The sequence below is a fragment of the Sardina pilchardus genome, chromosome 13 (genome assembly GCF_963854185.1).
Source record: "Sardina pilchardus chromosome 13, fSarPil1.1, whole genome shotgun sequence".
Lineage (NCBI taxonomy): Eukaryota > Metazoa > Chordata > Actinopteri > Clupeiformes > Clupeidae > Sardina > Sardina pilchardus.
This window is the reverse complement of record NC_085006.1, coordinates 17257268-17284001: the sequence shown is the minus strand read 5'-3', so window position 1 is coordinate 17284001 and position 26734 is coordinate 17257268. Positions and strand designations below refer to the sequence as shown.

Sequence of the window (26734 nt, the reverse complement as noted above, 5' to 3'; positions counted from 1 at the left end):
TCTTTTCGGTGGATTTCTTAATTTTAGCGCGTGTTGTTTGTTTCAATGTGAGAGCGAGCGTTAGAGATGTAATCTCCAGAAAGCAAAAGGTTTGTGACGGAGAATCCATAGGCTACAGTCTAACCAAGGTTACCAAATTTGGAAATATTAATAAGGAGAGAACTACTCTTGACCACAGTGAAAGTTTTCGGGGATACGTTTGCACAGTCTATGGGAAGAAAAAGGTTACTTCGTCTACCCTAACACTTCATGGAAAGAGCGCGAAAACAATTAAATGCCATCGCTCGTGACATGACGATTGTGTTGAGTGAGTGCTGGTAGCGTCTGGAGAAGCTACAGTAAGTCTTTCCAGTTCTGGTTACCTTTTATAGCTGTCCTTTGGTCGCTACCTGTTGTTTTGTCTTATATGGAATGACTGTCGGATTGTAGAATTATTTTATGCTTCGTCAAGAAGACTGGAAGAAACTAACGGGTAAGTTTGATGCATGCGCAACAGCGCGTTGTGGAATATTGTGGACATACTGATAATATGTTCTGTCAAATGTGCCCTGAAACAAGCACATTCAGGCTAGACGTATCTGAAATTAATCTCTACAGTTTAAATGGTTATTACTCGATAAGTGGCCAATCCCTGTACGCCTTTTTAACCGGTTATACTAATCCAGGTAGTTTGTACATTTGTATCTCACAGTAGCTCATTACATGAATGTGTCATATTTACACTGTTTGTGCTCTCATTCATTTAACGACCGTATAGTATTGTAAATGTTTGATGCCTCTTCAATTATTTATCTAGCTCTCAGGCAAACATGATCATGATGTTATGCATATATGTAACCATCTATAATCACCTTGACACCATTACACATTATTGTATGGTTACATTATATTTTGGATGCTATTTACACGACCATGAAGTCATTATAAATTAAATTAGGCATAATTTTAAATTTAAACGTGGTTTAAATAGCATCACTTCAGTCCTTTCCAACTTCCCCCCTAGGCACCTCAATGCTTTTTGCTGTGGTTTTAGTGGATGGTTTATTTCATTGTAATAGCCTACCATTAGAGGTGTATTAATGAGTGGGGGGACTCCTCTCCCTACCAGTAACGGGTGTCTTCTTCGTGATCTTAAAGCCTGCTCTTCTGTCTGTTGGTTTGTACCAATATACAGACTCTACAGAGTCAGATAGACTTTTTCTCTCTCTCTCTCTCTCTCCCCCCCCCCTCTCTCTCTCTCTCTCTCTCTCCCTCTCTCTCTGTACCCCCAGTTGTGTGAGATGGCCTAACAACCATGTCTCAGCTCTACTACCGTCGCACGGACAACTCTTCATACCGGGACCGCATCCCACTGCGGATAGTCCGGGCCGAGTCGGAGCTTTCGACCCAGGAGAAGGCGTACCTGAGCGCGGTCGAGAAGGGCGACTACGCCAGCGTCAAGCAGGCACTGGAGGAGGCTGAGATCTACTTCAAGATCAACATCAACTGCATCGATCCACTGGGACGCACAGCTCTCCTCATAGGCATCGAGAATGAGAACCTCGAGATCATCGAGCTCCTGCTCAGCTACAACGTCTACGTTGGTGATGCCCTGCTTCACGCCATACGCAAGGAGGTGGTGGGGGCTGTGGAGCTGCTGCTTAACCACAAGAAGCCCAGTGGAGAGAAACAGGTATGGTGATGGATGTCGTGGGGCGAACTGGGGGATACCTGGGGGAGCATCTGTGTTTACCTGAAGCTTTTCCTGAATGAGTTTCAGTGGTGGCAGAGTGGATGTTGACAAGAAAGTTCCACTTCGTCTCTTTCATTTTTCACACATTCAGAGCAGAGACCAAAGCAGATCTGTGTCTCTGTGGAAGAAGTCGAGAGCAGCAAGCATGTCAGATATTTCTGTGTGAAAGAAATGATTGAGATTGAAGGGCTGTGTGTCAGTGTGTGAAACCAGGAAATTAGTCCATGACTGTCAAAGTCCTGTCAAAGCTTTGATGCCTTTCCCCATTTCAAACCTAGCTCTCCCAAGTTCTCCTTTCTCCTCAAAAAAGTCTATACTCAAATGATTTTTTATTTATTTCTGTACCTGCTGCTGATTTAGTCTGTGCTCTGTGAACCACACAGGCTACCGTTTTTACAAATGCCACAGGCTATGCAGGGGAATTACTCATATGTCCCCTTGGACAACCACTTCCTCCATTTGAACCCTGTTTATCACAGTCCATCGTAAACAGAACCATTTCCTGTGACTAAACCACCACAATGTGTCTTTGAAACTTGGTCTAAACTTGTCAGACAGTATGTGTGGAGGTGGTTTGTGATGGATTTTCTGAAACAGCAGGGAACGTGATATTTAACGGAGGCTGAGGAGCTAAGACGCACTCTGGATCATTAGTAGTATTTGCACAAGGGATAGTTTGTGGGCGCTGTTCTCACTCCCTGGGCCTCAAGTAGCCTCTGTGTATTTACATCCTGTTTATACTGCCTGTTTGAAATGCAAATGATCAGTTGAGTGTGCACGCCTGTAGATCACAGACAAATCTAACAGAGCATTGGGGCAGGTCAACTCACTTTGATATCCCCTGCAATGCAGCAGGGGGAACATGGGTGAACATGCACAAAAGGCTTTCACGACAGGGATATTCCAGTGTGTGTGTGTGTGTGTGTGAGAGAGTCTCTCTCTGTGTGTGTGTGTGTGTGTGTGCGTGTGCGTGTGCGTGTGCGTGTGCGTGTGCGTGTGTATGTGTGTATGTGTGTGTGTGGAGGGATGGGGGTTCTCTGCCACTTTTCTTCCACCTGCAGTAAATCTGTCGCTGCACAGATTGTCTGTGACACTTGAGATCTCACACATTTTTTCACAGGTCATCTGGTCGTGCCACAGTTTAACAGCTAACATGGTATTGCCACTTTCAATCACAGTACAGTAGTCTATTCTGCCAATCAGTCTCATGATAGTGTCTTCAGTTGGGGAGTTGGTGGAATCTCTTAGAATAAGTCAGTGAATAATGTAAGGGTCATGTAAAAAGAAAGTTTAGATATAATTGGATGGTTATTCAAATGTGAAAGCAATTGTATACATTTCCTAAAAGATTCCTGACAGGCAGCAAATGAGTCATTTTGAAGACAGGGGTAAAGAAAAAGGAAAGGACAAAATACCAGACTGGTACTGTATGTGAACATACATACAGTATCTACTGTATGTACGTGTGATGTACTGTAAGTGTGTGTATGCTTACATCACAAGCTTCTGAATCATCAGAGTCTTCTGAATATAGTAACTTCTGGCATCTGAATCATCATTATTGACCGGCGAGTTTTCACATAGATCTTTGTTTCTCTAGGTCACCGGGTACTGTCGGTACGAAAAAAAAAAAGTTGAATTCTTGCAGCCAACAGCTAGATCTGGCTCATGAACATGCCCCGATAGCACCGATAGTACTCATTGACCTTGAGAAACAAAGATCTATGTGAGAAATCACTGGAATTCTCTTTTAAGGTGAGCAGCAGTCTGTCTGTGTACTTTGGAATTCTGCCATGTGTAGTGTTGTTTGGCACCTCAGTGCATCAGAGTGAATTATACAATAATGTGTTCTGCCCCGAGACGGCAGAGGTGCTCTGACTAAGCATGGCAGACCGCCAACAGGGTATTTCAAATAAACAAGCCAGAGAAAACTGCCTGTAATGTTGCTCTTTTTTAATTACTTCCAATTAATGTTCGGTATAAAATTGAAAATTACATGAATGAAAGGGACTTTCTTTTTTATAAGGTTATATTTTCTCTTACCGAAGCCAAAGGAACCATGCTGGTGTAGATTCACAATGGTAGGAAAACTATGTGGAAAAGGAAGCAACACAGTTTATCCAAATGTCCATACGAACAATTGTATTTCGGATTTAAACCTGAAGGATGACAGTTGTAATGTGTGTGTGTGTGTGTGTGTGTGTGTGTGTGTGTGTGTGTGTGTGTGTGTTAATACTAAATGGTCTAAAGCTTCATGAAGCTTTAAGCTTTCCCCAAAGCATTTAATAACACCTCATCTTTGATGTCATCTGCACATCATTCAACCGATCTATCTATTTTCTAATTGTCTGTTTGTCTGTTTCTGCTTTTGTCTTTTGGTGTTTTTGTTTTCTTAGTCCATTTCCATAGAAAGCTTTGTAACTGCGGAAAGAACAGGCAGCAGCTTGTTCTTTTCATTTCACCTTTTTGTTGCAAAATGCACAACAAATTATATTGAGATTACTTTATTTAATCTACAATGTGAACTCCAGCTGTAGCAATCCCCTCTGCCACTTAGGAGGACTGAATAGAAAGCAAGTGTTACTCTCTCTGTCTCCTCTCCTCCTTCCCTTCCCCTGTCTCTCTCCCTCCTCCTTGATCTCATATGCACGCATGATGCTTGCTATACCTGTGTTCTGCTGCCTGCCTCTCCTGAGCAGTGCATTTAATCATAACCACCTGGCTCATGTAGCAACCGTGTTGCAACGCACTGTCTGAATGTCCGCTGTGGTGTTTGCTGTGTTATCATAAAAGGAAATCCAAGCAGAACTTGAAATTCTCATGTGTCTGTTATCTCCAGTGTTCTATTTTGGACCTCGGTAGTATTTGGACAGTGTCTTTTCGATATTTAATGTATACCACTTTGCTCAGTTTTGTCAGTGTTTATACCAATCCAACTTCTTACCACAATAGTTCTATATTTGGTTATTCCCAGAACTCAAGAATACACAAGACACACACCTGGTAAATGCCTCATCTCCATGGTCACAAACTTACATTTCAAGCATGGAGAATTCAAGTATGTTAATTATTCAAATTGAAGACATGATAAGCTATGTTATTTGCTCAAAACAGTACACCCATGGCAACAGCAGAGAGGCCCATGGTTTGACCAGTTATAGTGTACTGTAAATAGCAAACTCTAAAGTGGGTCAAGAAAAGAAAGGCTGCACCAGTTATTCTGTTGTAAAGAAATCAGTGCTGTTGAAGATCGTTACCATGCTGTCACCAGTGTGATAATAACCAAAGCCTTGGCACCATGCTTTGTAATGCACCAGGCACCTGGACAACAGTAGATTCAAGGTATACAAAGTCAATCCCTTTGTTATGGCATGTGTTTGATCACACGCAAACATCTGAAGGGCCCCCAGACCTTCGCCAAGATGGAAGGGGTCATGTCAAATTTTGAGCAAGATGGCAATGTTCTTTTTGGGGGGCTTAGTGTATGTGTTTGAAGTTGACAACCCAGCTACCACTCGTATGTAGGCCTTTGATGTAAGGCGGCTTTTCCTCTCTGTTGTCTTAATTCCCAGGTGCCTCCGGTGCTGCTGGACAAGCAGTTCTCTGACTTCACCCCGGACATAACCCCCATCATCCTGGCAGCGCACACCAACAACTATGAGATCATCAAGATGATCGTCCAGAAGGGCGTCTCCGTGCCGCAGCCGCACGAGGTGCGCTGCAACTGCGTGGAGTGCGTGTCCAGCTCGGACGTGGACAGCCTGCGGCACTCGCGCTCGCGCCTCAACATCTACAAAGCCCTGGCGTCGCCGTCCCTCGTCGCTCTGTCCAGCGAGGACCCTTTCCTCACCGCCTTCCAGCTCAGCTGGGAGCTGCAGGAGCTCAGCAAGGTGGAGAACGAGTTCAAGGCCGAGTACGAGGAGCTGTCGCGCCAGTGCAAGAAGTTCGCCAAGGATCTGCTGGACCAGACGCGCAGCTCCCGTGAGCTGGAGCTCATCCTCAACTTCCGCGACGACAACAACATGCTGCAGGACGAAAATCACAACGAGCTGGCGCGTCTCAAGCTGGCTATCAAGTACCGCCAGAAAGAGGTGAGTATAGTAGTATAGTTACACTACCACAACACCACCACTTCCGGTTACTCTAACTCTACCAGGCCTAACCACCTAGTTCCAACGTGGAACAGCTACATGGTGAGGTATTTAGTAGATGCCTTTGTCAAAAGCGACATACAAGCAACAACAATACAATAGTTACATTAACAGTAAACCATCTAAAAGTTGCAATAATAATTGTCAATTCCATTTATTAGCCTAATTAAATAACCATGTCAATTCAATATATAGCTAATGAAAATAACTAAATACCATTATATGCAAACCATAAGGTATAAGAGACGCCATAATAAACTAAGTGCATGTTGAACAGATATGCCCTTTTGAAAGATCCACAACTATCTCTGGAATGGAGAGCACTGGTCAACTCATTCCACCTTCAAGGAACCATTGAGGGAAAGAGTCTTGAATTTGACTTAGCGTTTATGGCTGTTCGACACACAACAGACGCTCATCAGAAGACTGCAGTGGGTGGTTGGGAATATACATCTTGATCATTGAATTAAGATAGCAGGGAGCAGACCCAGTCAGTGTTCTATAGGCTAAAATGAGAGATTTAAATTAAATCCTGGCCACTACAGGCAGCCAGTGGAGAGTAACTAGGAGTGGAGTTGCATGTGTTTTCTTTGGCTGATTGAAGACTAGGCGTGCTGCAGCATTCTGAATCAGTTGTAACAATCTTACTACACAAGCAGGTAGGCCAGCTAACAGTGAATTACAGTACAGTAGTCCAACTTGGGGATAACCATGGCCTGTACAAGAAGTTGTATGGAATCTTGTGTCAGATAAGGTCGGATATTCCTAATGTTGCAATTGAGGCTACATGCTCAGAGAAGTTAAGGCAGTCATCAATTACGACACCTAAGCTACTTGCCAATCTAGTTGGGCTATTTGAAGATGAGTCAAGCTGGATGTTAATCTGTTGGGGTGTAGCAGTTTTAGCTGGAAATATCAAAACCTCAGTTTTTGAGAGATTAAGCTGAAGGTGCCGATCTTTTACCAGACTCAAATATCCTAAGGCATGCAGAAATCCAAAGGGAAAGTGTTGTCTGCATAGCAATGATATTCAATTCCATGGGAGCGAATGGTCTCACCTAAGGAAATTATGTAAATAGAGAAAAGCAGGGGTCCCAAGACTGATCCTTGAGGCACACCTGTGGTGAGGTCATGATACTTTGATACTTGTCTCTGCCAAGACACACTAAAAGAATGCCATTTAAGGCAAGATTCAAACCAGTCAAGAGCTTTTCCAGAAATTTCCAATTCAGATAGTGTAGAAAGGAGAATGTCATGGTTAACAGTATCAAAGGCTGCAGATAAATCTAGTAGAATTGATACTGATGACTGAGCAGAGGACTTAGCTACTCTCAATGCTTCAGTCACAGACATAAGAGCAGGTTTTAGAGCAGGATCCAAAGGGCATGTTGTTGGATGACTTGGCTGAAGCAGTTGAGAGGCCACTTCCTCATCAAGTGGAGAGAAAGAGTCCAATGATGCCATCGTACCAACACAAGGCAAAGCCCTCCTTATGGGTTCATCATACTGAGCACTTATTCTAGCAACTTTTTCAATGACAAATGTCGTTAAGTCACCTGCTGACAGTGAAGTAGCTGATGGCATTGGTGGAGGATTGAGAAGAGACTTGAAAGTGAAATAAAGTTTTCTACTGTCAGTGGTGCTCTCAATCATGCTCTGATAGAATTCCTTTTTTTGTACAGTAAGTTTAACAGTGGATTAAAGAAGATGATAGCACAGACTGGTAGCTAGTAAGATCATTTCCATCTCTCGATCTCGATTTACACCATTTTCTCTCAGCAGCTCTAAGTTCCTTTCGTACTGACTGTTTGTGGGTGACGAGGTTTTAGAACGAGTGGGTCTTGTGGAAAGAGAACATGCTGCATTCAGACAAGATGTCAGTGTAGAGCAAAGAGTCTCTGTAGCGTCATTATTAACCTCAAGTGACGAGAATGAACTCAGAGTAGGTAAAGCAGATGTTACTAATGTTGCAAGATGGTCACTTGAGAGGCTTTTGAGGTTACGCTGGGGCAAAATTGTCTGAGGATGAGCTGCTGAGTTATCCAGGAGACGCACAGAGAATCTAATGAAATAACGATCCGATACATGCAATGGATTAACCAAAACGTTGTCTGTAGTACAGTTAGGTAACAGAATTATTTCAAGATCCTTATTGGCCTTGTGAGTAGAAGGACTGTGTACACCATGTAATATTAAATGAGTAAAGTCAAGTGAAGACGAGTTATCGAAATGAATATTAAAATCGCCAAGGATTAATTATGGGCAAGTAGCCATTGGACTAGCAGACAGACAGTAGAATGTCCAACTCATTCACAAAGTTGCCAGGTTGTCAAGGAGGACGATTAATAACCACCAACTATAATTTGTGTGACTCAGTTATCGTGATGACATGATATTCGAATCAGATGTGGTTCCGAGCAGGCAGCAACTGAGTAAACTTCCAGTCATCAGAGACAAGAAAGCCTGCCCCTTCTCCTCCTCTGCCAGATGAACGACTGGTATGCGAAAAAGCATAATTTGTTCGACAACACTGCAGATGTGGCAATATTCTCTGGCCTAATCCACATCTCTGTAAGTGCAAGCAACTGAAGTGATAAATGTGCTGTAAGGCCAGAGCAGGTCTGAAGTATGCTGCTTTATTCACTGCAGATTGGCAATTCCACAGAAAAAGTAGGACATACTAAAGCCTGCTGGACTGATGTTACTGTAAGTGCTGCCTTCCAACATTAGAAGGCTTACTTACCTGATTGGATACAGCGATATGTTGAAAGCACATTATTACAATCTTATCTTTGTCATCTTGCAGGATACAGTAGAAGTGAGTACACCTCTGTGTAATGTCACATACATATTACATGTTTTACATGTCTAACATTTTTAAACTGTCACCTTTCACAGCACTTCTTACATTACTGAAATTCTAATCTCTTATTTTTTAATACTTTGAATATCAGCTTTTATTCTCGCTAGGAGACTCAGTCCTCGGCACAGAAGATACCAATGTCGCCCACATTTCTGGAGCTGATCTGTCATCTGACATTCTTTTCAGCTGCTCTCTGCAGGAGGGGTTATGTCACTATATCTGTTTCTAAGATAGCCCTGAAGTTTTGTGTTAGATTCAAGTCACGTGACATATTTGACTTCCGTACAAACTCCTGTGTGGTGTTGGCAGTGTGCTTTGGATCGTTATCGGGATGGAATATTTCTCTTCTGCCAAGCTTCTGGAAACCAGGACGCATCTTGTCAGCCTGGATTTTGTTAAAGTCACCAAGCTGTCTATAACTGTCATCACCCCAACAGCTTTTTGCACTCAGACAACCCCCATTAATTACACTCCCAGCTTCACTGTGCTTTTACTGTGGTAGTCCTGGCCAGGTTCATGCCACACATGCTGGATTCAACACAGAATTGCAAGATTAAAACCGTTGAGGAAGCCGGAAAAAGGTTCTTGGCACAGCCTTTTGTCAGATGAGACCCAGATGAATTTGTTTGACTCCAGCATGTTTTTGGTGTGAACCAGCCTACCAGTAAATGCACCACCCCAGTGGGATAGGAGTGAGATGATATGGGGATGCAAGAGTGGGCAGTCTTGGGCAAGACAAGTTTACTTATGTGGCGTATTCCATACAAAATAAGTACCAGTACAAGATTTTTAATTCAGTGGAAGTAGATACGGTTCTTTTGGGATGCGAAATATACTGTAGGACCATAGAGCAAAAGTTCGTAAGAGAGCCCGTAATGCCGTGAAATACAGCCGTTATCAATAAAGGGAGACAGTTCCCCGTTTGAAAGTAGAGCCTCACAAAATAGACACTAGAGTACAGTGATAATGTGATACTGAACAGGGATGTATTCATTCTGTTGTATACTGCGGTTTGAATAGATGTTCCAATCTGTTGTTATCATTTTGCCAATATTATATTTCTGTGGTCCAGATCTTTATGACACATTTGCACCCTATATCCAAGTGTGTTTAGACAGTGAAGTGGAAGGAAGGTAGAATTGAGCTGTATGACGGTGTTCTTCCACCTAAGACATTCATGGCTGCGTTTTTCTGAACTTCAGTTCTTGTTTTGGGTGCTGTCACGCCACAGATGTCACCTAGCCTCCCTTGTGGCGTCAGCCATATTTAGACACTCGTTTCTTTCGAGTGCTTTAACGCCCACTGGGTCGACTTAAGCTTGTCCTCCGCGCCCGCACCGCATCTATCTGCCTCTATATCGCGTTACCGGCGTAAATGAAGCCCTTCTCCCTCACCGAGCACCTCCGCGATGCATTATCATCCAAGTGTCTCATTTTACATCTGTATCGCTTGACTGTCCTCTGATCAGCTGCACAGAGACGGTGAGCTGCCAAGAGCGGCCAGCTGTGTCACTGATGACTAACACAGATTTAGCTCAAAGACTAGCCGAGTGTGGATGAGCCAGGCAGAGAGCTGCGCTATCGTTTCCTTCACAGCTGGCAAAAAAAAAAGTCATTACATGCCTCAGCAGAGTACATTGTGGATTTTACTAATTGGTTCACAGAGTAAACAATATCATACAGAACTTGTGTGTGTGTGTGTGTTTGAGAGGTTTCAGTGGTTTGGTGTGAGACATGTTTTTTTTTATGTTCAATTTGCTCACAGTGATCTAGTTTAAAATGAACATATTGTGTTGTAAATGTTTTGATTCAGACATCCCAACAGAGTAATATTATGTGATACCATACGTTCCATTATCTGGTTTGGTTAGGTTGATTGCTTTTGTCTGCTTGGGCAGTGAACTCAGAGAATTATACATTAATCATCTGCCTGAATTGTTACAACTCGTCACTTCGCGTAATCCTAATGGTGTGTGACAGTTTGCTGTTCATGATGGGTCAGACCTATATTTGGATGTTCGATTCATTTGAATTAATTGGACTTGCGAGCGCCATATTGAAATGATTCCACTGATGCCCTGATAAATGGAGAGTGACAGCCACATGTTGAGTGTCTATACTAATTCAGGCAGCTCACTGGCAAGCTGTTTGGTAGAGATAATATATCTAGATCATATATTTTATGTCACCACAACACATATTTTTTTTATAAAGAATAGGGTTTGTGTGTATATGAATATGGTGTTGTTGTCCAATCCCTACAATAATGAATTGAAGCACCTCGGTTCGCTTGACTCTAGATGCATTATTCATGATTGTATATCCTTTAAATTGTATACACCCTCATCATCTTGAACAAGTAGATATCGTTTGTAATATCAAAGCAGTGACTCATCTTTGCATCTTCCTACATCTCATATTTGAAGTCCCATGCTTAATGGCTATTAAAAAGAAGTCTCCCCAGCCCACACATTTATGTAGATACAACACCACACACACACACACACACACACACACACACACACACACACACAAAGTGTCCAGCTTAGTGATCAGTCACACAGTTTTTTTTTTAGTTTGTTGTTTTTTTCTATTATTATTATTTTAAAGAGAGAACAAGATCAAATACCTCCAATTATTTCTACTCACGGAGGTCACCAAAAGTCACAGCCTGCCTCAAAAATGCCATTCATCTAGAGAGCAAACAGGCCTCTTTTTCCTCAGCTCTTAGAACATCCATGAGCCAGGAAGATTATGACCCCAATTAAAGTGAAGACGGCATAGGGGACGATAAGGGCTTTGGAGGTGTGCAGATGAGATCAAATTCGTCTGGCACCGGCTGAAAGCACGTCAGAGCCCATTCCATCTCCATCTCTCTCTCTCTCTATTAATGAGATCACCAGCACGCAAGATAAGCATCTCTAACTGTTGAGACCTGCTGTGAAATTAGAGGCTGCTGCTTCTGTTCAAAGCAGTTAGAGAGTGTAGGCTGGTGTTTTCAGCGTGTGAAATAAGGAGCCCATATGTGTAAATGTATCACCTCTATCAATAGCTTTATGTATTTAATTATTTTGAGAGACCAATTTCCGTTTTCCATAAAAACAGTATGTTATTGGATTTGTAGAACTTAGTGAAAGCATGTCACAGACTTCTTGAGTGTCTGTGTGTAATATCATGTATTTAGCTGCATAATTACAGTTTTACAAGGTTTTTGACATTAAAGCTTCTACTTCTTGATGAAGGCCTAGTGCCGAAACGTCCACACATTAATCAAGCAAAAGTGGTGATTCTACTGTAAAGCAGCAGTGTTGCGCTTTTCCCGTACTTCTTAAAGATGTTAATGCATCTCTATGGAAGCAAAATTCGAACAGTTCCTGTCTGCTTAAAGAGGCGCGTCGCAAAGACGTCATAGTGGGATATCGATCTCTGTCAGATTGGCAAGCAGTTCAGTTCGAATGTAATGTAGGTCTGCTTAAAGGGGGATTTAGCCCCCCTCTCCCTTGCAAAGACAGAACGCGATCGAACGTTTGCGCCTCTCGCTCCGCTTTAACCCTCTCTGTTTAGACATTGGTGTGTTGCAGTCAGATGTCTTGTGAATGGAGACATGATGACTTATCATGTAGAGCTGTGGTGGTGATCTCAAGTAGCTAATTGTCAGCTCTCGCAGAAACTTCCCAGAGACCACGACATCCATGTAGAAGAAGTCCCTTCATGGTGCAACATGAAGTCCTTAATCACCTTTCTCAGATTAACGTCACACTTCTCGAAAGTCACCGGGCTAATTGTGCCATGACTTCCTGGCCAAATTCCCAGTGTTAGTGGCGAAAAAAACAGCCAGCCACATGAGATGCAGTTATCTCGGCCTGATGAGGAACACTTAAAGTTGTCTTGGCACTGACATCATTGCCCGGCGAACGTTGCCCCTGCGGAAATGAGGATGCATTTGCGCATAATTTGGTTTGCAAAGGGTGGGGATTGATTTCCTCCCAGGGCTGTGTCAGGCGAATCCCGTAGGGAGTGAAGAACACACACACACACACACACACACACACACACACACACACACACACACAGGGCAAGAGAGAGAGGGAGAGAGAGAGAGAACATGCATTTGTTGAGTTTTCTCTCCCTTTCTCTCTTCGTTGCACCTCCCTTACCAGAGAAACACTCACACACGTTTCCTAGCCTTTTAGGTTATCCGTTGAAGAGAACACACACACACACACACACACACACACACACACACACACACACACACACACGCACACACAGAGAGAGCGAGCGAGAGAGAGAGAGAACATGCATTTATTGAGATCCAATCATATTCTCTCTTCCTTGGAAAGGGAAGTTTTCTCTCCTTTTCTCTCTTCGTTGCACCTCCCTTATCAGAGAAGCACTCACACACGTTTCCCAGTAGTAGCCGTTTAGGTTATCCGTTGCATTTCTTGCCAAAAATTGCTGTCAAGAAACAGATGGACACAGGCAGGAGGAAATTTCCAGCTCCCCAAAGACTTGCTCGTACAAGCCAAGTAATAAGACTCCCCTACTCCCTTATCCGCCCTGTTGTCACTTTGACACATTGGCCACTAATGGTGTGGTGCACCCATGTCTCCTCACTGTCCGCACGTTTGTGCTCAGAAGTCCAGCGCTGATGAGACACAACTGGTGGGCCAGCGTGGGGGCGTCTGGTGCCCATAACTCACAGCTTAAAGAGGCGCAGACTCCATCAGGAGGCCAATAAGTCGGACTGCTCTGCCTATTGACTGGCTTGCTTGCTTGCTTGCTTGCTTTTCCCTGAGCTGGTGGTGATGGCCGATGTGACTCTGAGGCTGACAGTCTGTTTCACCGAATGCCTGTAATCAAACAATCAGATGGTTGGCCTTAAATAAGCACTTGAGGCCTGTGGCGTAAATGGCACACAATCAGCCTCTGTTTGTCCCCTGCCACATGACTCGTAATGAGAGAACGCCTGGGCCGGACTGTTTTATTGGTCACTATTTGAAAGGGGGTTCGCTGTGTTTTTTTTTGTTGTTGTTGCATATACTGCATATACTTAGCCTGGCTAACGCCTCCCACTTCTCAAATGAGACGTGGTCTGGCAACCAGACGTTCATTTTCTCGTATTTGAAAAAATGCCCAGATCCGTTCATTGGGCGCCATCGGATGTCTATCAAATGCGCATAGCTCACCCAACTCGTTCGTATGCAACGCTAAGGGCTGCCGTAAATCCTTTGGCGTCGAATGTAGACGCAAGAGGGCAACGGAAACTTCTCGGATGTTCTGTGATTGGTTCGCCAACATCAGGCGAACATTAGGGCGTTAGTTTCCAGACTGGCTTAGCAGCGGGATTGAAATCACCGCGCAAGGCAGTATGGGAAAACCCAGGCTAGCATATACTGCTACTTGCATTTTGTCTTATCCCTTCCCACTGTATCTCTTTTTCTGTATCTCCCCCAGCCCTGATTGCTCTCTTCATTTTTCTCTCCAGACCATTGACTGAGTTTCTGTTAAATGTCTACACCCTCTCTATTTCCCTTCACTCTTTCTCCTTCCTCCTCCACTTCCATTCTTCTATCTGTTCATCAGCTACTCCATCCTTTCTCTCTCTCTATTTCCTTCTCTCTCTCTCTCTCCCTCTCTCTCTCTCTCTCTCCCTCTAATTATTATTAAATTAAATGGAAAGTTCAGTTGAAAGCTTTACCAGCGTGATTGTTGAGATGCGATCTTGCCAAAGAATAAAGAACAATAAAACAGTGCATTAACTTGTAATATATCATCTCTCATTCTAACATCTCTCTCTCTCTCTCTCTCTCTCTCTCTCTCTCTCTCCCTCCGTAGTTTGTGGCCCAGCCTAACTGCCAGCAGCTGTTGGCATCGCGCTGGTACGACGAGTTCCCCGGCTGGCGGCGGCGCCACTGGGCGGGCAAGTTCCTGACCAGCATCTTCATCGGCCTCCTCTTCCCCCTCTTCTCCATCTGCTACCTGGTGATGCCCAAGAGTCGCTACGGCCTCTTCATCCGCAAGCCCTTCATCAAGTTCATTTGCCACACGGCCTCCTACCTCACCTTCCTCTTCCTCCTGCTCCTCGCCTCCCAGCGAATCGTCTCCTACACCGACCCCAACCGACAGGGCCCAGTGCCCACCACGGTGGAGTGGATGATCCTGCCCTGGGTGGTGGGTAAGTGTTTAAGTGGGAGACAGTGTTTATTAAGTGTTTATTAAATATATATTAAGTATATATCCTTATATCCTTATATTAGTTAACTACTTATATTAAGGAGTTTGTTCCAACTATTGTGTCCTCACCCTCACTAAGAATGAGCAGAGGAATTTTAAATGATCTTTTTTAGTCCAAGTCACTCTCAGGAAAGTGTTTATTAGGAGAAATGGTCATCTTTCATTAAGTGAAAGTGAGTGTTTTAGTGTTCTACCTTGACCAGACAGGTTTGCTAATTGTGATTCATCATTTGGTTTATTATGTTGACACATTACATATGCATACTCAGGGTAGTAAAGCCCACTACCACTAACAGGTTCCTGTCACCTGTATGTAGTCAAGTAAATGCATCGTTCTTTGTCAATGAAGCTTCTTAATGAGAATGGATCACATACAGCACACTGAAGGCTCTTAAGCCAGCTCATTTATGTCTGCTGGAGCTTCAGCTGTGTTGTAATGACATCTTCTGTTATATTCTGCTCCTTACATGCTCACTGTGACACTGAATATCTTGTTTGTCCAATAATAAGAATTTTGACACACCCATCCACGTCCATGTAGACACTAATTGTATTAACAATAGCAGCGGCTACGACACACCTGGCTCCAGCGGAAATAAATGAGCTGGCTTACAAGCTTCCCGTGCATATGGTCCACTGCTGTGCCAAACACTCCGTTGAGAATAATCAAAAATGATGACCATATGCAAATGTGTCGCCTGTGTTTTCTAGTATTACTGCTGCTCTCTACTCCCTCCCTCCACCAATCACTAAACATCTACGTACTGTAGCCTTTGATCACCCATAGAAGTACATGGCTGATGGTATGTTTCCCTTCACTCTGTCTTGTCTTCCTGGAGGTTTCATATGGACAGAGATAAAGCAGATGTGGGATGGGGGCTTTCACGACTACATTCACGACTGGTGGAACCTCATGGACTTTGTTATGAACTCCCTCTACTTGGCAACCATATCTCTGAAGATTGTGGCCTACGTGAGGGTAAGGAGGCTGTTTCAAGTTCATTGCAGTGTGATGGGACACACACACACACAAGGAATTTGCAAGCTTTTTTGCTTCACTTCAACTTTCACTTCAAATGAATGTTTTCTGAAGATGAAAAGTCTGTTTTATATTAAAGCATCTGAGGGAAATGATGAAGTATGTCGCCTCCATGGGTTTATCAGCAGTTCATCAGCTATTTATCAAGGTTCAAGTGCACTTTTGAGGGGAATCAAATAAGCAATACTATATGACATTTATTTTCATGTTATTTTATATATATTTTGTTGCAAAAAAAATTGTCTTGTCATGTAGTAATACTTGGTTGAGTTGTTCTCTGTGGGTACGCAATCCATGACCTGGATGTCCTAAGCTGAGGCATTCTACTTTGTCTGTCTGTCTTTCTATCTTTCTTTCTTTAACCCTTAGTGGCCGATGAATGCAGATTGCGTCCAAATTCACACCCCTCCTTCTCAGTTGAATTGCTCACGGAGTACTGGTCATAAAGATAGCACACTCATATCATGTGTAAGAGTGGAACCTAAGCTTCCCAATGATATTAGTCTGCTGTGATAAACGGCTCACAAGAAAAATTAACAATGCATTTGCATGAAATTTAATCATATTTACATTCTGCACACAGAACTTCCTTTCCATATCAAATAATGAAAAGTTGGTGATGGCTTGCACAGATCAAATTTTATTTTGGCTACACGACATCTGCACATGTGCAAGCACAGCTTACTTCAGGCCACAGAGGAAGAGGAGTATAAGACATCCAATGGTCTTCATCCAATGGTTCAGTGACAAGACTTCAGTGACTAAAACATTAAATGTATAATGTCATGTCAGGACATATATTGTAAATTGCTAAGCCATAGAGTATCCCACCATCATGTTTCTTATATTGCCCGATTCCAGACAATCCCATCTACAGTACACCAACACGAGTGTTGAATGATTTCTCCTTGATATAAAGGCTGACATACAGTAAGACATATGCAAATATTTTCACATCATACTTTCCCAGGTATACTGTAGGTAGCCCAGACAGCCCTGGGGAAAAAAAAAACAAGAAATGGCATTTATAGCTGGCCCTTACAATGACCAAGATAAAGGCAGTGAAATGACACTGAAAGCAGCCTAGGGCTCAGAGGGTCAACTTGTGTTGATGCCTTCCCTCCATCCTTCCTTCCTTCCTCTCTTCTTCCCCTCTGCCGTCCCTCCCGCAGTACAGCGGCGTGAAGGAGCGCGGCAAGTGGGAGATGTGGCACCCCACGCTGGTGGCCGAGGCGCTGTTCGCCATCGCCAACATCTTCAGCTCGCTGCGCCTCATCTCGCTCTTCACGGCCAACTCGCACCTGGGCCCGCTGCAGATCTCGCTGGGCCGCATGCTGCTGGACATCCTCAAGTTCCTCTTCATCTACTGCCTGGTGCTGCTGGCCTTCGCCAACGGCCTCAACCAGCTCTACTTCTACTACGAGTTCAAGGACGGCTACGACGGCTGCAAGGGCATCCGCTGCGAGCGGCAGAACAACGCGTTCTCCACGTGAGTCTGCAGGCCCAGGGTTCGGTTCCATCGCATCGGGGGCGCCTGGGAGTGATTTATGTTTTCCAGATTTTTGGAGATTTGTGCTGACCGTTCAGCAAACATTGCAAAACATGCTGTGTGTCTGGATGTGTTGTGTAAAGTGGAAAATAAGACTAGCTGACACAGAATAAGAAAGGAAGCCACTACTCAAGCCTTGTTTTATATATTAAACATACAGGCATCCATGCATCACAAGAAATGTTTGACTATAAGTTTAAATTAATGTAATTAAAATTGAAGTATTAGTGAACATCCTATATAATATGACATGTGGGCCAAATTTAATTATTTAATACAAGGTTATGGGGATGATAGAGGAAGAAATATGAAGTGCAAGTAAGCATGTGAAGAATAGAATATAATCTTTATTGTCCATTCACATGGAAATTCATCTTTGGCTTCACTGTCTGACACCTGGTACATGCACACAAGATTTCACAACGAATAGCAACAACCACTGCAGTAGTGTTAACATATTGTTGTAAGCTGTTCAGACTCAGCTGGTGACAGATTATGTGATATACAGTGAAGCTATCAAAGGCTGCATGTGGACAACATCTTGAACTTTAGCACCTCCAAACCTACTGAAGCAGATGAGGGCGGATTGATCTTGATGGTTTATTGGTCATCTCTCCTAGGCTGTTCGAGACACTCCAGTCCCTGTTCTGGTCCATATTTGGTTTGATCAGCTTGTATGTTACCAATGTCCAACCTGACCATGTGTTCACGGAGTTCGTGGGGGCCACCATGTTTGGCACATACAATATCATCTCGTTGGTGGTGTTACTCAACATGCTCATTGCAATGATGAACAACTCCTACCAGCACATTGCCGTAAGTGAAACCACTTTAACAGTATGCACAGTGCATGTACTGTACACTGCATCTGAATCATTTCAATGTGGATGTCATTTTACTTTGCTCAAGGCTAGCAAGAGATTTCATTAAAATTCATTACAATAATTGTAATTGTATTTCTGCATTGAGGGTCTCACAGGGTATCACAGGCTAAAAAGGACAATAAATCTAGATCCCTGTCAGTGTCAAAATGGAAATTCTTGCTCAAGCAGTGCTTTCTTTAATCTCTTCTTAGCTCACTTCACCTGTAGGATGTGGTTATGTCCAATTCTTAAGCCTGCTGCGCCTTCTGCTGTAGGATCATGCCGACATTGAGTGGAAATTTGCTCGAACCAAGCTGTGGATGAGCTACTTTGAAGAGGGGGGCACGTTGCCGCCCCCCTTCAACATCATCCCCAGCCCCAAATCTGCCTGGTACTTCATCCAGTGGATCAGGCGGAACATCTTCAAGAAGAGGGATAAACTGACAGAGACATTTGGATCCTTGGGGGTGAGGCTATGAACAACAAGCCTTTTTTCCTTTGATTTTATGGTTTCATGGACCAGTTAGGTAACAACAAAAACTAATCAGTTGATTTAATCACCACGTGCATTGTAGGGAACTGCTGTGACATGGTCACATTGCCTCTTAAACTGAATCCTAATTAATGGAATTCGTTTGTAGTCAGAATAGCATGACGGTTAGTATTTGTCTGGGTTTTTATTTTTTCCTTCTTTAGCAGGAGAACAGAATGCATAGTCATGCCCATCTTATTACATTTACTGAACTTAACTTCTAAGTTTGTATTTGCATTTCTCTTCAGCGGAAAGCTGCAGAAAATGTCAGAATAAAGCACCAGTATCAGGTAATGATATCAAGATGTTTTCCTCTAAGTACATACAGTAGTTGGTAAGGAAAAGAATGTGCCTTGACTAACCATAAATGGTAACATGAACACAATGACCTCTGTACTCATCACAGGAAGTCTTGAGAAGCTTGGTGAAACGGTATGTGGCAGCCATGATCAGAGACGCAAAGACTGAAGAAGGCCTGACAGAGGAAAACTTTAAGGTGAGCTTACTTTCTGTCTAATGTGACTCATTTGAGACATATTATATTAATTCATAAATATTATATTAATTATATTAATATAATATGTAACACTAGTTATACCACTGCTTTACCTGCTTGGTTAAGTTTCTTACTGCAGTGTGTGTTTTAGAATGTCCATAAACTAAACTATATATTTACGCAGCTAAGTAGTAATTTGATTTTTTTTTTTACTGCATTGTGTTTGCATTGCTAATTTGTTGAGTTGAAATTCATTCTTATGTTGTGAAAGAGTTAAAAATTAGCGATGGGAAGTATAGAGAACAGCAACATTATGTCTGAGATAGCTTTTAGCACGTGACGAGGGCTCAGGAGAATCATAGGATTTGCTAGCTTGGTAGTGACAGATATGGAAATAATGATTTGGCTTTGGTCCTAAAAATTCTCCATTCAGAACTAGTAACGACAGTTTGCCTGTAGGTTGAGAAATAAGTCAATGTGTGGCAGAAAGAAGTAGTTCTACAGTCAGTTTTGTTAACAAAATTGGACTTTATATCAGCAGATTATTAACACAAATGTGGCAACAGTGGTATAAACGGGATAATGGACTTAACGTTTTTCAGGTAGCAGAAGTTCCTGCACTTCAAGCTTCACATGGTGGCCTTATCTTCGATCTGCATTTCACCTCGGATGTGCATTAACTTCTGCTACTCGAGCGTCATGAGGGTCATTCATTATTCCTTACGCAATTAACAACAAAATATTTAAAATACATTTAGAAAAAGTGATGCAGTGTAGAACCATCTTGTCTCCATAGATGAACAATTGAAGCTTCTTCAAAGAACCTTCTGGTGAAGAACACTTCTGCCTATTTTGGTTATGGCCTGTCAGCAGATAATAATCTTCCGTTAAAATACAGGAAACACCTTGCACATTACTATGCAAACCTTTAGCCTTTAATTAAACTATTAGTCGTGTAGCGTTCTTCAGGGAAGAAGCCTCTACAGATCAACTCGCTGTGTTCCCCTTAGGAGCTGAAGCAGGACATCTCCAGCTTTCGCTATGAGGTGCTGGGCATGATGAAGGGCAATCGGAGCTGTGTGCCGGCCCTGAGCCCCCGAGAGGCCGCCTGCAGCTTCAGCCATCCGGACCACCTGCTTCCCTACGCCTTGCCCCCAGCCGCCCTGGGACCCAGCTCCCCGACAGCCAAGCTCAACCTGTACGAGGTCACCACTATTCTGCAGCACCACCACCATCACCACGGCCCGGATGCGGGAGAGCCCGTTAGCAACCTGGCTAACGGCACGGCTAACCCCCCGTGGAACGAGACGTGCTCGTCTTCCGAGGCCCTGTGCTCTGCCGCCTGCGGGCCCGCTTCCTCCTCTTCCTCCTCTTCCTCCGCTTCCTCCCGAGAGCGCACATCCAGAAAAGACTTCCCCAAGGACATCTCCAACTTTGGACTGTTCCAGAAGAGTCAAGGCAAGAAGCGTGCCCAGTGCCCTAGCCAAAGTAGCATTTACTCACTGTCTGAAGAGGCGGACGAGTTGGACAGGGAGAAGACAGATGAAAAAGGTGGGGAAGAACAGGAGGAGGTGGAGGAGGAGGAGGAGGAGGAGGAGGATGACGCAGAGGGAGATGAAGAGACACAGCCCCTGCCTATCCAGGAGGAAAGAGAGAAGAACAAACGGATGAGCAGAGAGGAGGAGGCACAGGAAGCGGAGGAAGATAATGATGATGGGATGAAAGGAGCAATGAGGGAGAAAGAGAAACTTACCCGTTCTTGAGGAAGCTGCAGGAGGGATCAGAAAACTCCCCCTGTGGATGGAATAGAACTCGGCAGGAGCGGAGGAACAAATTGGAAGTTTTTGGAAGGGCACGGGTGGACATGGGATACACCACTGGAAATGGCACAACCTTTTGAGGAGGCAGACCTGGAAGGTTGTGCTTTTATTGTCTCAGGGAATTGTGTAAAGTTGTATTCTTGAGTATGGAGCATAAGATATCTAGGATGCCCAAAATGCCACTCGTCATAGGAACTATGTTCTGAGGGAGTAGTGCACAAACGAACGAAAGTGGTCAGAATATCAGAGAATGTACTCTTCAAGGTGTCAACCATTCCGAGCAATAGCTACTGTGAACTTTCCACAAACCCTGTACTTTGCTGCCCCTGCTGGACGCCGCTCTTTTTGCACAACAGCATGCCTGAATAATGACCCCCTTCAGACTCAATCAAAAGGGGCGCAGAAGCCGTTTTGATCTCAGAGGCAAATCCAATTAGGACTCTCTTGGAGCTGCTGTGTGACATGGTGGCCACGGAATACGACCTTGCCCACATCTAACCCTGTTAAAGTTTGCCTGCGTCATTTCTTCCTTATTGTCAGGCCATGAGTTTCCGATGATCAAATGATAAGTAGGACTTCTATGATTTCCTGATAATGTCTATGCAAAAGGATTAGATTTCCATAACTGGCTTCAGTAGCTACTGGAAGAAAACCACAGATTGCTCTCTCGTTAACCTCTTTGCAGGTATTAATATCAATTCAAGCTCTTAGAATTTCTTCATAATACTCCTCTGTTATTGGAAATGTAGTGTGCTTATAAGTAAGAAAATTAACAGATAATGTATTTGTATAGCTATATATGTATAATTATATAGCTTTGATTTCAGACTGTTAAAACGCTGAATTCTATAAGCCGTTCCAGTTGTTCTAAAGATTTTATAATGTAAGTTAAAGTGGATGCAAATTGGTCAACTCATCAAGTCAATCAAATGAATCAATAAACGATAGATGTACAACCATATGCATGCCTATAAATAAAACACACATTGATTTAAGTTAATCTGTTAACGGTATTCATGGTATTGCACATTAACAATAGACATGGTCTTAAAGCTAAAGAGTTTTTTGTACCTTAAAAATCATGTTTTTAAAATAATTTCACTGGTTCATCAACTCGTAACAGGGTGAATGGCACTTCTGCATTTGCTTCGCGGCCCTCTGTTGGCTATAGCTGCACCATATACTGTAAGTTTACCAGATCGGGTAGCGGATCTGTAGTTCGATGGAATGAGAAACTACAAATTCGACTTGCAACATACTCTACATTGTCTGTGGACATTGTTATTTGCTGGATATACACAAATAGCGTGCTTGCGACGGCAGAAAAGTGCTTTAGTGTTGCTTTGAAGTGCCCCCTGAAAACCCCCTGAACCATTAACCAATTACAATCTCCATTTTATGTCAGAAGAAAGCTAGCAGAACGCAGGTCAGGTGGGAACCCAAACAGCATTGTGGTGTAGTGTAATGTTGCCAACGACACCCCAATGACTGGTGTTGGATAAAATGTTTTGGCAAATGTGCAAATATGAACGAGGTTTAATTACCAAATCTTCAGGCAAGAGTCTGAGTGTGTTCAACACAGCAGCAGCTTACTAGATGACTGTTTCGCTTTCATCGCCCCCACATGTGAATTATGACAGCCCCATTAGATCGTGTGATATCAAGTGTCACAGATATACTGTATGTTCCTTTAAACATACCTGCAAGGGCACACTGTACTTGCACCTGCTTTTAATACCTTGCCACATACCTTGCCTACTCTCCCCTTCCTTAAAAGTGCAGCGACAGAAGCAACCTGGCTGAAGAACCTGTCATTTGCGGGCTTTGTTTCCATGGCAACGCAAAGTTGGAAAAAGTTCAGTCTTAATTGCTGCATTTCAGCGGCCTCTTGCACAGCGCACTGCGAAGACCCCATGCTGCTATCAATTAAGTGTGAACAAAACCTAAATGGCTTCACTAGACCATGAAGAGAAAAGGTCCGTTTGATACAATCCTTATCATACTTCAATTAGCGATAAATACTCAATAGGGCTGTCTTAGAGAAGTAGAAAATGACTGTAATAAATACAGTGATACCCACTCCAGTAAAGTTTCATTTCCATGCACTATGTTTTTTTACTCAGATAAGACAATCTGTGTAGAACTAGAGATGTGAATCTCACTGTGTCAACTCTCTAAAGTGATGCTACAAGATTTCTGTTGAGGTGATGAAAGCGATAAACTAGAGCATGTGGTGAAATGTTCCTCTCCCTCTCTTCCACACTGTGAGTTGAATGCACTGAGATGTGATGTTCTCTCTGCATATGATAAGCATGCTAGCTGTGAAGACATGCTGTTGATGTTTCTCACCCAGTTTACCTGCTGCTGTCAAACTAACTGCTGTCGTTATTGCTAGACAGCCCTGACAATGTTCTCCATTTTCTATAAAAGAAGTACTGCTGCGCCACATCTTCATCATCAACAAGAGTGAGACAAGTCTAGCCACATGAAGAGATGTTTTAACGCTTTTTTCTTCTACTTTTACTTTTGTTACTTTTGTTGGCGATACGCTGCAGTGGGAATGGACATCTTGTCCACATTACGAGTCCATACTGCAATGGTATTTACAACCAAACCTTCTCCTTCCCAAAAACACGCCATGGCACTCAATCATGACAGTCAGAATCCAAAACTCCGTGGCCATAAAACATACAACACAGCGGTGGATGGAGAGAAAACAAGGACAGAGCGATTGAGTGAGCGAGAAATGAAGAGGTCACAGCCCTGCAGATGTGCACACGGAACACTTAGTTCCCCGTTGTGCCACGTTCAAGGCCCGTGACAGTCGGCCTAGTTTGTTTACTCACAACAAGGATAATTATTGATAGACACTGTGATCAAACAAACTCACACATCGATGCTTTCTCTTCTCACCACAGAGAAATCATACCCATAATGTGTATACACAATTTTACAAACAAATAATAATTAAAAAAAATTGTTTACTCTGGCATTATATAGCGACTAAATCAACAGCAAAACAATCATGAACAGCACACAAAATATATCTGAAAATACTTCATGTCGGTGATATATCTATAGCAACCATAGATCTTTATATGATATATTTCAACACATTATGGGCCATCATGTCAAATATCAAGTGTCTGTAAGCCCAAAGATGAGGTCTCACCTTTTCAGGCACTGAAGCCTCTGCTCAGCCTCTGTATGTGGTACAGTTAAATCACATGCTCTCTATCCAGTCCTTCCGTCTCATAAGCTCTTGCTGCTTATGCCAGATCTGCTATGGCACAGGCCCAGTTTCAATATCAGAAACACATGAGAAGAATTACCGCTGATGCAGACAGCATGTCTTAGATTAAATTTGGGATACTTTTCCACTTTATTAAGCTACCTTACGATTAGCCTTTATTTTTCATGAGACTTAGCCATGCCAGTGAAAAACTGTGGCTTCTCAAGTACACTTAGCATATTCAGCGGGGTAGTCTGTGAGAAACATAAGTGGATTGAAATGGGAAGAGTGGGTGTGAATGTTTCAGACAAGCATATTGTTTCATGTTACACTTTTTTTTTTTGTAATCTTCTGATTTTGTCAAATGCGTCCGTAACAAAAAGCAATGCAATTTCATGTCATCACTTTTCTCTCACATTTTTGAGCCAGTGCAGATTGCAATGTCTTATAACCGTACTTACTTGAAAATAATTATGCTGCTGTTATGACATTGATTATGTAAAGGTTATGCCAAACTAGTTCTAGTATGATGATGATTCTGATTGTATGATCGCTGTTATAACTTATTGCTATACATGGATGTATAGAATCCATGGTGATGTGTCCCATATATCACAAATCCCAGGTGAAAATAAGATATGTAACCTTTCTGAGAGACCAGAACGACTCCCCTGAGTCCTGACTGCCAGGCCCTCAACAAACATCTCCTCCTCTCTCTGCAGCAGTGTTACCTCTATTTTACCACTAGAGGGCGCACTAAACACATCAGTGGTCCTGGTCATGTGTGTGTGTGTGTGTGTGTGCGTGTGTGTGTGTGTGTGTGTGTGTGTGTGCATGTGCGCACGTGTGTGTGTGTGCGTGTGTGTGTGGTGTGTGTGTGTGTGTGTGCATGTGCGCACGTGTGTGTGTGTGTGTGTGTGTGTGTGTGTGTGTGTGTGTGTGTGTGCATGTGTGTGTGTGTGTGTGTTTGTGTGTGTGTGTGTGTTTGTTTGTTTGTGTACACAATCTGTCTGTGTGTATTTATGTGTTTGTTTGTTTATGTGTGTGCGTTTGTGTGTGTGTGTGTTACTGTAATTATAAGATGAAAGGAGGATCACAGATGAGGATTTTGGATCCATCTCCCACTCATCTGATTTGAGTTTGTCTGCCTCTCTATCTGGACAGCATCTCTTGTGTTACGTAAATTATTTATGGTCTACCCTCTGTAATTTCAGCTCACTCATGAGGAATTACTTTTTTTGTTTGCATCTTTTCACTGAAATGCCATTCACTTCAATTCAAGGCTGAATTGTTAACCATGAGATGATTCATTTTTTGCCACAAACCTCAAAGCAGATGTGTCAAGCTGTCTCAGGTCTTCCACGGTGATCGATCACCACTGGATCTATTTTTAATCTATATTGAGATGTCAATAATGTGGTTGCTGTAGTTTTTTTTTGCAAACTGTTTGTAAAACACTCATTATGACCTCAGAGTAATAAGGGGAAAATGAGAAGACTGCAATCTAAAGCAGAACAGTGTACCCCCCCCCCCACACACACACACACACACACCACCACCACTACCACTGCCTAACATACTTGCACGAACATACCCTCTCACACACACACACGCACACACACACACACACACACACACACACTCCCTCTCACTCACTCCTTCCTTGCCTCTCTCTCCTCCACATCCAAATGACTCACTTTTTTTTCCCGGTTTCATGGTGTAGAAAACGCATTGGTGTTGAGAGCCAGGGGGAGTGGGATATGGGAAGAGAGGAAGGGGGAGGAGAGGAGAGGAGAGGAGAGGGGGCTGGTTAAGGCATCTGACAGACACTTTTGCCAATCTCCCTCTTTGGAGAGACCCATAGTATATAAGCACGCTCCCTGCACACTGCAGTCCATTTCATTCTCCTTGGGTCCAGTCAGCAGGGGAAAGAGAGGATGAAGCTCCTGTTCGCAGCCGCCTTCGCACTGTTTGTGCTGTCCACCTTTGATCAGGCGGACTCCTCAGCCTATGATAAAATTGTGGCCCACAGCCGCATCAGGGCCAAGAAGGAGGGGTAAGGCTTTCATAATTGCTAACTTTTTTTAATAAGAAAGAGAGAGAGAAAAAAAGAAAGTTGATAGTTGAGGTTGACTTTTCTGTAAGCTTTGTGTTCATGAGGAAATGTAGTAGTTGACACCTGTGGGATAATGCATACGCATGACAACTGCGTACACATGTA

The 26734-nt window shown here is 43.2% G+C and overlaps 2 protein-coding genes across 3 annotated transcripts in view; both read left to right on the top strand.

Moving 5' to 3' along the window:
• On the top strand, positions 1-22256 carry trpc4b (transient receptor potential cation channel, subfamily C, member 4b). Of its 2 annotated transcripts, XM_062552963.1 has the most exons (12): positions 1-472; positions 1272-1672; positions 5305-5823; positions 14584-14923; positions 15822-15961; positions 16391-16489; positions 17194-17510; positions 18191-18386; positions 18709-18900; positions 19214-19255; positions 19372-19461; positions 20472-22256. In XM_062552963.1, exons 2-12 carry the CDS (start codon positions 1295-1297, stop codon positions 21222-21224), a joined length of 3066 nt encoding a protein of 1021 aa, XP_062408947.1. In that variant the 5' UTR covers positions 1-472; positions 1272-1294; the 3' UTR covers positions 21225-22256. The 2 variants fall into 2 exon arrangements, with proteins under 2 accessions (XP_062408947.1, XP_062408948.1); XM_062552964.1 differs by lacking the exon at positions 16391-16489.
• Positions 22257-26405: 4149 nt separating this feature from the next.
• The window catches only part of postnb (periostin, osteoblast specific factor b), a 16298-nt gene continuing 15969 nt past the window's right edge, over positions 26406-26734 (top strand). The window contains exon 1 of the mRNA XM_062552528.1: positions 26406-26569. Coding sequence (XP_062408512.1) covers positions 26451-26569 — 119 coding nt within the window. The 5' untranslated portion in view covers positions 26406-26450. The remainder of the gene's footprint in view (positions 26570-26734) is intronic.